We start from the raw sequence: 11,702 nt of genomic DNA, 5'->3' as shown, positions 1-11,702 counted from the left end.
TGTTAGTCTAGTCTAGTTCTGTGTATATTTTTACCAGTGACACCAATGTGTTGATCTAGTATTTTCTTTTGAAGTGATGTTTCTTTGTCTCGCTGTGACAAGGATCTCACCACATCCTGGTTCTGTCATCACAACACACCACATTCACAGAGTTCAACATATTTCCTGTACATCTCTCTGACACACACACCTTTTCTCTACACACTCTCTCACACACACATTCTCTCTCTCTACACACACTTTCTCCATCTCATACTCTCTACGTACACACTTCCTGTCTGCTAAATAACAGTGTCAGGAATATCATCTATCATGGTGGGCTACTGTCCCATCTGTGGGAAACCAGTCTACTTTGGTGAGTGAAGTGTGTGTGTGTGTGTGTGTGTGTGTGTGTGTGTGTGTGTGTGTGTGTGTGTGTGTGTGTGTGTGTGTGTGTGTGTGTGTGTGTGTGTGTGTGTGTGTGTGTGTGTGTGTGTGTGTGTGGCAAATCTTTTCTCAACTCAATCGTTAAACCTTCCTATTGTGTGTGTGTGTGTGTGTGTGTGTGTGTGTGTGTGTGTGTGTGTGTGTGTGTGTGTGTGTGTGTGTGTGTGTGTGTGTGTGTGTCTGTCTGTCTGTCTGTCTGTCTGTCTGTCTGGGGGAGAGGTCACTAAGGGTCAAGGTGCTGAGCTGGACCTCTGGGATGAGCTGATGTCTGGTGTCACTAATGATCAATAACCCTTTGATCACTGGGAAATAAAACACTGGAGGGGAAATCACACAAGACTGACAGTGAGTTTATTACAACATTCAGTGACTCTTCATAACATTTATAATCAATAACATCATTATCTATATACTACTAACATCATAACAATAATCCACATCATAATCAATATCATAATATTTATAATCAATAACATCATTATCTATATACTACTAACATCATCATAACAATAATCCACATCATAATCAATATCATAACATTTATAATCAATAACATCATTATCTCTATACTACTAACAACATAACACTAATCTACATCATAATCAATATCATAACATTTATGATCAATAACATCATTATCTCTATACTACTAACATCATCACATAGCAGGAACTACCTACATTATTACACATATTATTTGTTAATGGTGGAAATGAAGATACGCAGGATATTATTTATGTATGAATGAGTTTTTTAGTAGTTGTATGATAATCGATGTGAGAGAGAAAGGCTTTTGTCTGCTGATCTGCTTCTGTTCTGTGTGTTTCACTGTGGGGTCTTTTCAAAGGATGGGTCCCGGTCTCTCGGGGGCCCTGGGATTCGAGGGGACGGGGGTTGGCCTGCCGGTCACTGGGATGACAAACCTACTTGGGACGGGGAGGGGTTTTAGAGGACGGTAGAGTGGAGAACAATTGGGGGGTTTCTAAGTAGCAATGCAAATATCATGGTACAGCTAAATGAACACAATCACTATGGTACTTTTTAACAGTGAGTTTACAAACATATTTTATGATAACTATATTCAAAACGTGTATCTCATTATGGTAAATGGTGAAATAAGTATAGACAGGTATAATTGTAGTCTTAGTAGATAATACGAAAATACTCTGTATTTACATGGCTAAAAGAGAAGGAATATAGTATCTATTGTTTATTGGAAACTCATTCAACAATTTTAAATGAAGTTGTGTGGAAAAAGGACTTCTGGGGTGAAATGTATTTCTAACATGGTCAATGACATTCAAAAAAGTGATATTAATTAACAGTAATTGTGATGGATGAAGGTAGATGAATGATTTTAAAGATGTTATTGGACAATAAACAGACAGGGCTCATTAACCTATACAGTCCAAATAACAATGATCCACACTTCTTTGAAGATATATAGATCAACCCTACAAGCAACACAAGACTCTAATGATGGTGTGAGATTATAATATGGTTTTAAGTATCTCTATGGAACGTAAAGGTAATCACACTACAAACTGTGTCCCTCGCGCACTTCAGGAAATCACTTTTTCAAGATAGATCAAGTGTAATGTATTACTAAAAATAAAGCGACCTGGGTGGAATATGGGGAAAATTGTTATTATTTTCTCTTCAACATAGTAATGCTACCAGAAATAAATATACAAACCTTGTTACATATGGCAGAGTCACCCATGATTCATGAAACAATATTTTGAAAGAGGAAGAAAAGCAATTTATGTTTTCGTTTCAGTCTCCTCCATCGCCACTAACCGAAGATAAGTGTTGGAATATTTTTTCTATTCGTAATGTAAAATGAGCAGCTGAACAGAAAGACTCATCTGAAGGCCAAATTACAGAGGAGGAACTTCTTGATGCATTTAAAGCCTTTAAGTCCAGGAAAACTCCAGGCCTGGAGGGCCTACCAGTGGAGGTTATACCAAACCGTTTAGATATTCTCAGAGGACCGTTATCAGCATTAAAGCCTTTAAGTCCAGGAAAACTCCAGGCCTGGAGGGCCTACCAGTGGAGGTTATACCAAACCGTTTAGATATTCTCAGAGGACCGTTATCAGCATTAAAGCCTTTAAGTCCAGGAAAACTCCAGGCCTGGAGGGCCTACCAGTGGAGGTTATACCAAACCGTTTAGATATTCTCAGAGGACCGTTATCAGCATTAAAGGCTTTAAGTCCAGGAAAACTCCAGGCCTGGAGGGCCTACCAGTGGAGGTTATACCAAACCGTTTAGATATTCTCAGAGGACCGTTATCAGCATTAAAGCCTTTAAGTCCAGGAAAACTCCAGGCCTGGAGGGCCTACCAGTGGAGGTTATACCAAACCGTTTAGATATTCTCAGAGGACCGTTATCAGCACGATATAACCACTCCTATATAAATGGTAGATTATCAGATACTCAACAAGAAGGTCTGATTTCATTATTACTGAAACAGGATCCAAGTGGTTAATATAAAGATCCAGTCCATTTAAAACATTGGAGGCATCTTACACTTCAGTGTCGTGATGCAAAAATCCTAGCAAAATGTGTAGTGCGGAGAATTAAAAAGGTATTGTCAGATATTATTCATCTTATTCAGATAGTTGTTTTTTGGGACGAAACATTAGAGGCTGCTGCCTATATACATAGATTTGAAATCACTGGCCAATTTAACAAATGGCACGTTAGTCCCTTAATGCATTACTCATCTCATATTCATATACTTCATAATATTCTACTGTGTTTTAGTCTACGTATTACTAATCTCATATGTATATACTGTATTCTATTCTACTGTGTTTTAGACTATGCGCTATATATTTAGTATACGTGCTATTTATTTAGTATACGTGCTATCTATTTAGTATACGTGCTATCTATTTAGTATACGTGCTATTTATTTAGTCTACATGCTATCTATTTAGTCTACGTGCTATTTATTTAGTCTACGTGCTATTTATTTAGTATACATGCCATCTATTTAGTCTACGTGCAATTTATTTAGTATACATGCCATCTATTTAGTCTACGTGCAATTTATTTAGCTTGTGCCGTGCTGACATTTCTCGTCCATATATTTATATATTCTTAATTCCATTCCTGAGATTTGTGTGTATTGAGTTTATGTTGTGAAATTCTTAGATATTACTTGTTAGATATTACTGCACTGTCAGAGCCAGAAACACAAGCATTTCACAAGCATTATGTCTTTGGAATATTTTCTGATTGAACTCTTTAGTCATATCCCAGTTTACCCTGATTGAACTCTTTAGTCATATCCCAGTTTACCCTGATTTAACTCTTTAGTCATATCCCAGTTTAACCTGATTTAACTCTTTAGTCATATCCCAGTTTACCCTGATTTAACTCTTTAGTCATATCCCAGTTTACCCTGATTTAACTCTTTAGTCATATCCCAGTTTACCCTGATTTAACTCTTTAGTCATATCCCAGTTTACCCTGATTTAACTCTTTAGTCATATCCCAGTTTACCCTGATTGAATTCTTTAGTCATATCCCAGTTTACCCTGATTTAACTCTTTAGTCATATCCCAGTTTAACCTGATTGAACTCTTTAGTCATATCCCAGTTTACCCTGATTTAACTCTTTAGCCATATCCCAGTTTACCCTGATTTAACTCTTTAGTCATATCCCAGTTTACCCTGATTTAACTCTTTAGTCATATCCCAGTTTACCCTGATTTAACTCTTTAGTCATATCCCAGTTTACCCTGATTTAACTCTTTAGTCATATCCCAGTTTACCCTGATTTAACTCTTTAGTCATATCCCAGTTTACCCTGATTTAACTCTTTAGTCATATCCCAGTTTACCCTGATTTAACTCTTTAGTCATATCCCAGTTTACCCTGATTTAACTCTTTAGTCATATCCCAGTTTACCCTGATTGAACTCTTTAGTCATATCCCAGTTTACCCTGATTGAACTCTTTAGTCATATCCCAGTTTACCCTGATTTAACTCTTTAGTCATATCCCAGTTTACCCTGATTTAACTCTTTAGTCATATCCCAGTTTACCCTGATTTAACTCTTTAGTCATATCCCAGTTTAACCTGATTTAACTCTTTAGTCATATCCCAGTTTACCCTGATTTAACTCTTTAGTCATATCCCAGTTTACCCTGATTTAACTCTTTAGTCATATCCCAGTTTACCCTGATTTGACTCTTTAGTCATATCCCAGTTTACCCTGATTTGACTCTTTAGTCATATCCCAGTTTACCCTGATTTGACTCTTTAGTCATATCCCAGTTTACCCTGATTGAACTCTTTAGTCATATCCCAGTTTACCCTGATTGAACTCTTTAGTCATATCCCAGTTTACCCTGATTGAACTCTTTAGTCATATCCCAGTTTACCCTGATTTAACTCTTTAGTCATATCCCAGTTTACCCTGATTTAACTCTTTAGTCATATCCCAGTTTACCCTGATTTAACTCTTTAGTCATATCCCAGTTTAACCTGATTTAACTCTTTAGTCATATCCCAGTTTAACCTGATTTAACTCTTTAGTCATATCCCAGTTTACCCTGATTTAACTCTTTAGTCATATCCCAGTTTACCCTGATTTAACTCTTTAGTCATATCCCAGTTTACCCTGATTTAACTCTTTAGTCATATCCCAGTTTACCCTGATTTAACTCTTTAGTCATATCCCAGTTTACCCTGATTTAACTCTTTAGTCATATCCCAGTTTACCCTGATTTAACTCTTTAGTCATATCCCAGTTTACCCTGATTTAACTCTTTAGTCATATCCCAGTTTACCCTGATTTAACTCTTTAGTCATATCCCAGTTTAACCTGATTTAACTCTTTAGTCATATCCCAGTTTACCCTGATTTAACTCTTTAGTCATATCCCAGTTTACCCTGATTTAACTCTTTAGTCATATCCCAGTTTACCCTGATTTAACTCTTTAGTCATATCCCAGTTTACCCTGATTTAACTCTTTAGTCATATCCCAGTTTACCCTGATTTAACTCTTTAGTCATATCCCAGTTTACCCTGATTTAACTCTTTAGTCATATCCCAGTTTACCCTGATTTAACTCTTTAGTCATATCCCAGTTTAACCTGATTTAACTCTTTAGTCATATCCCAGTTTACCCTGATTTAACTCTTTAGTCATATCCCAGTTTACCCTGATTTAACTCTTTAGTCATATCCCAGTTTACCCTGATTTGACTCTTTAGTCATATCCCAGTTTACCCTGATTTGACTCTTTAGTCATATCCCAGTTTACCCTGATTTGACTCTTTAGTCATATCCCAGTTTACCCTGATTGAACTCTTTAGTCATATCCCAGTTTACCCTGATTTAACTCTTTAGTCATATCCCAGTTTACCCTGATTGAACTCTCTTAGTCATATCCCAGTTTACCCTGATTTAACTCTTTAGTCATATCCCAGTTTACCCTGATTTAACTCTTTAGTCATATCCCAGTTTACCCTGATTTAACTCTTTAGTCATATCCCAGTTTAACCTGATTTAACTCTTTAGTCATATCCCAGTTTAACCTGATTTAACTCTTTAGTCATATCCCAGTTTACCCTGATTTAACTCTTTAGTCATATCCCAGTTTACCCTGATTTAACTCTTTAGTCATATCCCAGTTTACCCTGATTTAACTCTTTAGTCATATCCCAGTTTACCCTGATTTAACTCTTTAGTCATATCCCAGTTTACCCTGATTTAACTCTTTAGTCATATCCCAGTTTACCCTGATTTAACTCTTTAGTCATATCCCAGTTTACCCTGATTTAACTCTTTAGTCATATCCCAGTTTACCCTGATTTAACTCTTTAGTCATATCCCAGTTTAACCTGATTTAACTCTTTAGTCATATCCCAGTTTACCCTGATTTAACTCTTTAGTCATATCCCAGTTTACCCTGATTTAACTCTTTAGTCATATCCCAGTTTACCCTGATTTAACTCTTTAGTCATATCCCAGTTTACCCTGATTTAACTCTTTAGTCATATCCCAGTTTACCTATGTGCTTATGGTCTTGTCTACACCTAGCGACCTGTTTTTAAATGATATCACCAAAAGACATTCTGTTTGATTTTGAACGGCAAACCAGACAATTTTCAACAGGCCTATTTACATAATGAATATGAACTTGGAGGGCAGCAATGATGAAATGTTAAGCATTAGACCCCTCACTAAAGGCTTCAGTAAACAAAACGTCTATTTCAATCCAAAATGGTTCTCTAACAGATTAGTAAGAATGTCTCACCCCGTGTTCAAGAATAGCCTTTTCCCCTTTATTCAGATTACAATCTCTCACTTTCGGTTATTTGAAAAATAAAAGGAAAAAGCAAAATGCAATAAATGCTGGAATGTTGATGAGGGGACTGATCATCATCACATAGATCTGTGGGAAATCTGTCAATGACAAAGTTATAAGTCTGGTTCATGTTCAGTTACCTGTGATGGTGAGGGGGAGGAGCTCACTCTCAGAGGAGAAGTTATGAGAGAAAACAGAATTCTCATAAACACAGCTGTAGTTCCCTTGGTGGGAGTCATCTGCAGCAGGGAAGAGGAAGGCAGCAGAGTGATTGACAGCTGGCTGGGTCTGGGTTCTGTTGGAGCCGGTGAACGTGAGGAGGAAGGAGCCTCCTGGGTACTGTGTCTGAGTGGAGCAGGTGATGTTGAAGCTGTAGCCCCTGAACACCCCGGGCCCCTGGTGGCCCCTGAAGACCCCTCCCATTGAGTCAGTCAGGGAGATATCAGGCTGGACCAGGAGATCTATAACAATAAAAGAGAACAAGAAAAACCTCTTCAACTAGTTTCCTATAGATATGACAATAACATCAGCATGTAACAGTGCCAGCCACCCTCCCTCACAGGGCAACATGAGTAGTGGGCCTACAGTCACTGAGACAACATATGTTGATATCAGGCTGAAGCAGGACATCTGGAACAAGAGGAGAGAAAAAGAAAACGTAGCTCCTCAACTACTTTCCTCATTTAGATGTGACAATAACATGACATGTGACAGTGGTAGTGAGTAGAGACGTTCACTGAGAACAATCACATACAAAAGCATTCTGGGATATTTAAGTTGTATTTGATTTCTACTTGACTGATTGATCTATTTAGTAAAGCAGACTGACAAGTTAAACAGTCATCATGAGAGGTGCAGAGGAAGTTGTATGAATGAAGGAAATCAGTTGAATGTAATTATAATCTATTGTTATGACCTGAGCAGATCACTGTGAGTCCATGACGGAGATCATATCTTCTTATACATCCCCTCTGTGCAGATTCATCCCCTTCACAGTCAAATCTGAACCCTCTAGTGTTTTTTCCAGGTAGTACTGAAACAGGGGAGCCACAACCCATCTGTCGACACACTACTACAGCTGTAGACATCATGTCAGAGAAAGATCCCACAGTCCTCCACTCTCCCTGGTCGTACCACTCCACTCCACCAGCACAGCGACTGCCTCCTCCCACCAGCCTCACATCATCAGGCTCTGAGAAAAGAGGAGAGAGAGACAGTAATCTTACTATTTTCTCACTAAAACACACCTATATTGTCTCTCATATCCTTCACTCCAAATGAGAAACAATGTTGATTGAGGGACAAACCGTTTCTTACCTGAGCAGGTGAGTCCAACAGCATTACCAGGTAGGCAGGTGTTGTTCTCTCTGTCTGAGGTGTCACAGTCCAGGAGAAGGCACTCATTACCTTTACACTGGAACTCTTTATCCCAGGTCTGACCCTCACCTTCTCCATAGAGCCCCCCCTGTAGAGCTGCAGGTGCCCCACAGCCAAACTCCCTGCAGACTACCTCTGCATCCTGCCGGTCAAAGTCAGCTTCACACACTGAGGCCCAGGACTGATTGGACTTCACCTCCACTCTCCCAGAGCAGAGACCAGCTCCATCCACAAGCCGCACAGACTCTGGAGAAAAAGAGTTGGTTGAACTTTCAATCAGTTTTGTTGATGACACTGTCAAGGACTAAACACAAATATGTTGGATAAAAGATTGTAGTTTGTTATGTTTGATACTGTAAGAGGTAGAAATGGGTTCTTAGTCACTCAGGATCGGGTTGGGAATAATGCAGGCAGGAGACAGGAATAAATTCACTTCACTTTATAGAAAATAAACAGCTGGACATCCATCAGGCATCTTCACTTCAGTACCATCTGCATGATCCAGCATGATCTGGCATCAGATCCAAATGGCCAAGGTGGAGAAAAGGGACCTCCATGTAGTCTTCCTCGACCTCGCCAATGCATTTGGCTCTGTGCCCCATGAACTCCTGTGGTCTGCCTTCAGATTTTTCCACATACCGGACACCATCACAAACCTGGTGAAGTCGTACTTCCAGGATCTGCAGTTCTGCTTCACCACCTCAGAGTTCACCACCTCATGGCAGTGCCTGAATGTAGGTATAATGGCGGGATGTACCATTTCTCCGTTGGCATTCACAATGGCAATGGAGGTTATCATCAGATCCTCAAAATGGGTTGCTGGTGGACAGCGAGTCGACTCTGGTTTCCGCCTCCCTCCACTCAGAGCCTACATGGACGACATTACAACATTGACCACCACTGTCCCATGCACCAGGAGACTGCTCAGAAAACTTGAGGAGAACATCAGCTGGGCCCGTATGAAGATTAAACCATCCAAGTCACGCAGCATCTCGATTGTGAAGGGAGTACTCTCTGACCTGAAATTCTTCATCGGAGATGACCAAATCCCAACAGTGTCTGAGCAGCCGGTAAAAAGCCTTGGAAGGTGGTATGATGCAAGCCTGAAGGACAAAGACCAGGTGCAACAGCTGCGCAAAGACATCAGTAGTAGCCTACAGTCCATCGACAACACCCAGCTACCTGGAAAGTTAAAGGCCTGGTGTCTGCAGTTTGGTCTCCTACCCCGGGTGTTGTGGCCCTTAGCACTGTATGAGGTTCCAATCTCAACAGTGGAGAAGATGGAAAGAGGAGTCACAGGCTACTTAAAGAAGTGGCTTGGAGTTCCACGATGCCTTACCACCATAGGCCTCTATGGAGATGGTGTCCTCAAGCTGCCCCTCACCAGTCTAACAGAGGAATTCAAGTGTGCAAAAACCAGGCTCCAAATGACACTGAATGAATCTCGAGACCCAGTGGTGAGCAACAACGCGCCGACCTTGGCAACTGGGCGCAAATGGAGGCCAGGAAAAGCAGTCCAGGAGGCAACAGCAGCCCTCAGACATGCTGACATTGTGGGTCATGTTCAGCAAGGGAGAGGAGGCCTTGGGCTAACTAGCCGTGCTGCTTGGAGTAAGGCCACTGCACCAGAGCGGCGGAAGATGGTAGTGCAGGAAGTACGCCATCAGGAGGAGGCTGCAAGGTGGGCCAAGGCAGTCTCTCTTGCCAAACAGGGACAGTGGACTCGATGGGACAGTGTGGAGAAGAGGAAGATCAGCTGGAAGGATCTGTGGGCCATGGAAGCAAGGCGGTTGAGCTTTTCCATCAGAGCAACATATGACGTCCTTCCAACACCAGTTAATCTTCACCAATGGTATGGTGAAGATCCGGACTGTGCCCTCTGTTCCATGCCAGCCAACCTCAGGCACATTCTCACAGGCTGTAAAACAAGCCTCGCCCAAGGACGCTACACTTGGCGTCACAACCAAGTCCTTAAAAACCTTGCGTCCGCCCTGGAGGACAAGCGAGCTGCCACCAACTCCCTACCACCCACAGCAGCATCACACTCCTTACGGACAAACTTTGTCCGCGAAGGGGCTAAACCACCGAAGAGCGGCTCTACACCATTAGAGCGAGACCAGCTGCGCTTGGCCCGCGACTGGAAAATGCTAGCTGACATTGGCCGGCAACTTGTGTTTCCTCCGGAGATTGCAACCACCACCCTAAGACCTGACATGGTGCTCTGGTCCCGTTCACTCAATAAGGTCTTCATCATTGAGCTCACAGTACCCTGGGAAAACTCAGTAGATGAGGCTTATGAGCGAAAACATCTGCGCTATGCTGATCTAGCTGCCGAAGCACGGCATCATGGCTGGAACACAGAAGTCCGACCAGTGGAGGTGGGCTGCAGAGGTTTTGTGGCAACATCTACAACCAGACTGCTTAGAGACCTGGGAATTAAGGGCCAGAGCCAGCGTTCGGCAATCAAAGCTGTATCAGAGGCGGCAGAAGGCAGCAGTCAGTGGCTCTGGATGAAGAGGAAAGACCCCAGCTGGGCCCCGAAGTGAGAGGGCCAGGAGGTATGCGGTCAACAATGATTGACTCAGGGAGGAGGACGCCCCTGCCATGCATAGTCCCATGGGATGTTTGCTATCAACAACAAGGCAACTCCTATGACTAATTGGGAATGGGACGCAAGCGTAGGATTGATCACCCTGTCGCTGGCCGCCTTTGAGGAGGGTGTATAGTGTGAAAGGCCGAAACACCCTAGGAACCAAAGGTACACTACTGACGATGCGCTCCCCAAATTTCACCACGCTCACTGTTCATTAACTCTTGGAAGTGCTTGCACAAAGGATAGTAACATCTCATCCTGTGTTCTTGGAATCTGAACTACAATGATCTGCCCATGAACATCTCCCATAAACCAATATGACAAACACAAATATAATGTTTAAATACATCTGACATCTCTCCCTCTATTTACATGAAATTAAAAACACATAAAACATGATACATGGTAATATTGTATAATGTATAAATAAATCTGTCAATATGACCAGTCTCTCACCTGAACAGGTCACATGATGATAATATCCACGATTACAGACACCACGTGCTCCATCGATGACACACTGTCCAATAGAAGACTCATCTCCACTACACGTACTATATATTGTGACTATTCCTCTTCCCGTTTCAAACTGAGGTCCTCTAGATTCAGCTACAACATCTCCACAGTTCAGCTCTCTACACAAAATCTTAACCTCTCTCATCATGCTCCACCACCCATAACATTTACTTAACCACTCTCCTTCATATAAGACTTCCACTGTCCCAGAACAGGAAGTGGTCCCATTCACCAGTCTGACTGAGTATTCAGCTGTAAACAGCAGAGAGGAAAACACAGTGGTGAGGACAGATGATGACAGTGATTCTGTTATTCTAACAGCAGTGATGCTTTGTGGTTGACAAGTATTAGTAGTTCCATAAAACACTACTTGTTATTGGGTTTTAGAATGGTTTGTATGGACACATTGATTTCTCCATGTGGGATAATAAAGTTGACTAATATTGAACTGCTATAATCACTT

General features: G+C 41.3%; 1 protein-coding gene across 1 annotated transcript in view; it reads right to left on the bottom strand.

Annotated features, from left to right (window-relative positions):
- Nucleotides 1-755: 755 nt before the first annotated feature.
- LOC124021711 (CD5 antigen-like) overlaps nt 756-11,702 on the bottom strand; it is a 29,874-nt gene continuing 18,927 nt past the window's right edge. The window contains exons 3-7 of the mRNA XM_046336826.1: nt 11,180-11,491; nt 8,071-8,376; nt 7,670-7,945; nt 6,894-7,214; nt 756-1,349 (exon numbers count right to left, since the gene is read on the bottom strand). Of these exons, the coding sequence (XP_046192782.1) occupies nt 1,333-1,349; nt 6,894-7,214; nt 7,670-7,945; nt 8,071-8,376; nt 11,180-11,491 (1,232 nt within the window). The 3' untranslated portion in view covers nt 756-1,332. The remainder of the gene's footprint in view (nt 1,350-6,893; nt 7,215-7,669; nt 7,946-8,070; nt 8,377-11,179; nt 11,492-11,702) is intronic.

The sequence above is a fragment of the Oncorhynchus gorbuscha genome, unplaced genomic scaffold (genome assembly GCF_021184085.1).
Source record: "Oncorhynchus gorbuscha isolate QuinsamMale2020 ecotype Even-year unplaced genomic scaffold, OgorEven_v1.0 Un_scaffold_1177, whole genome shotgun sequence".
In the NCBI taxonomy this organism is placed as follows: domain Eukaryota; kingdom Metazoa; phylum Chordata; class Actinopteri; order Salmoniformes; family Salmonidae; genus Oncorhynchus; species Oncorhynchus gorbuscha.
The sequence above is the reverse complement of the archived record's forward strand: the minus strand, read 5'-3'. Positions and strand labels throughout refer to the sequence as shown.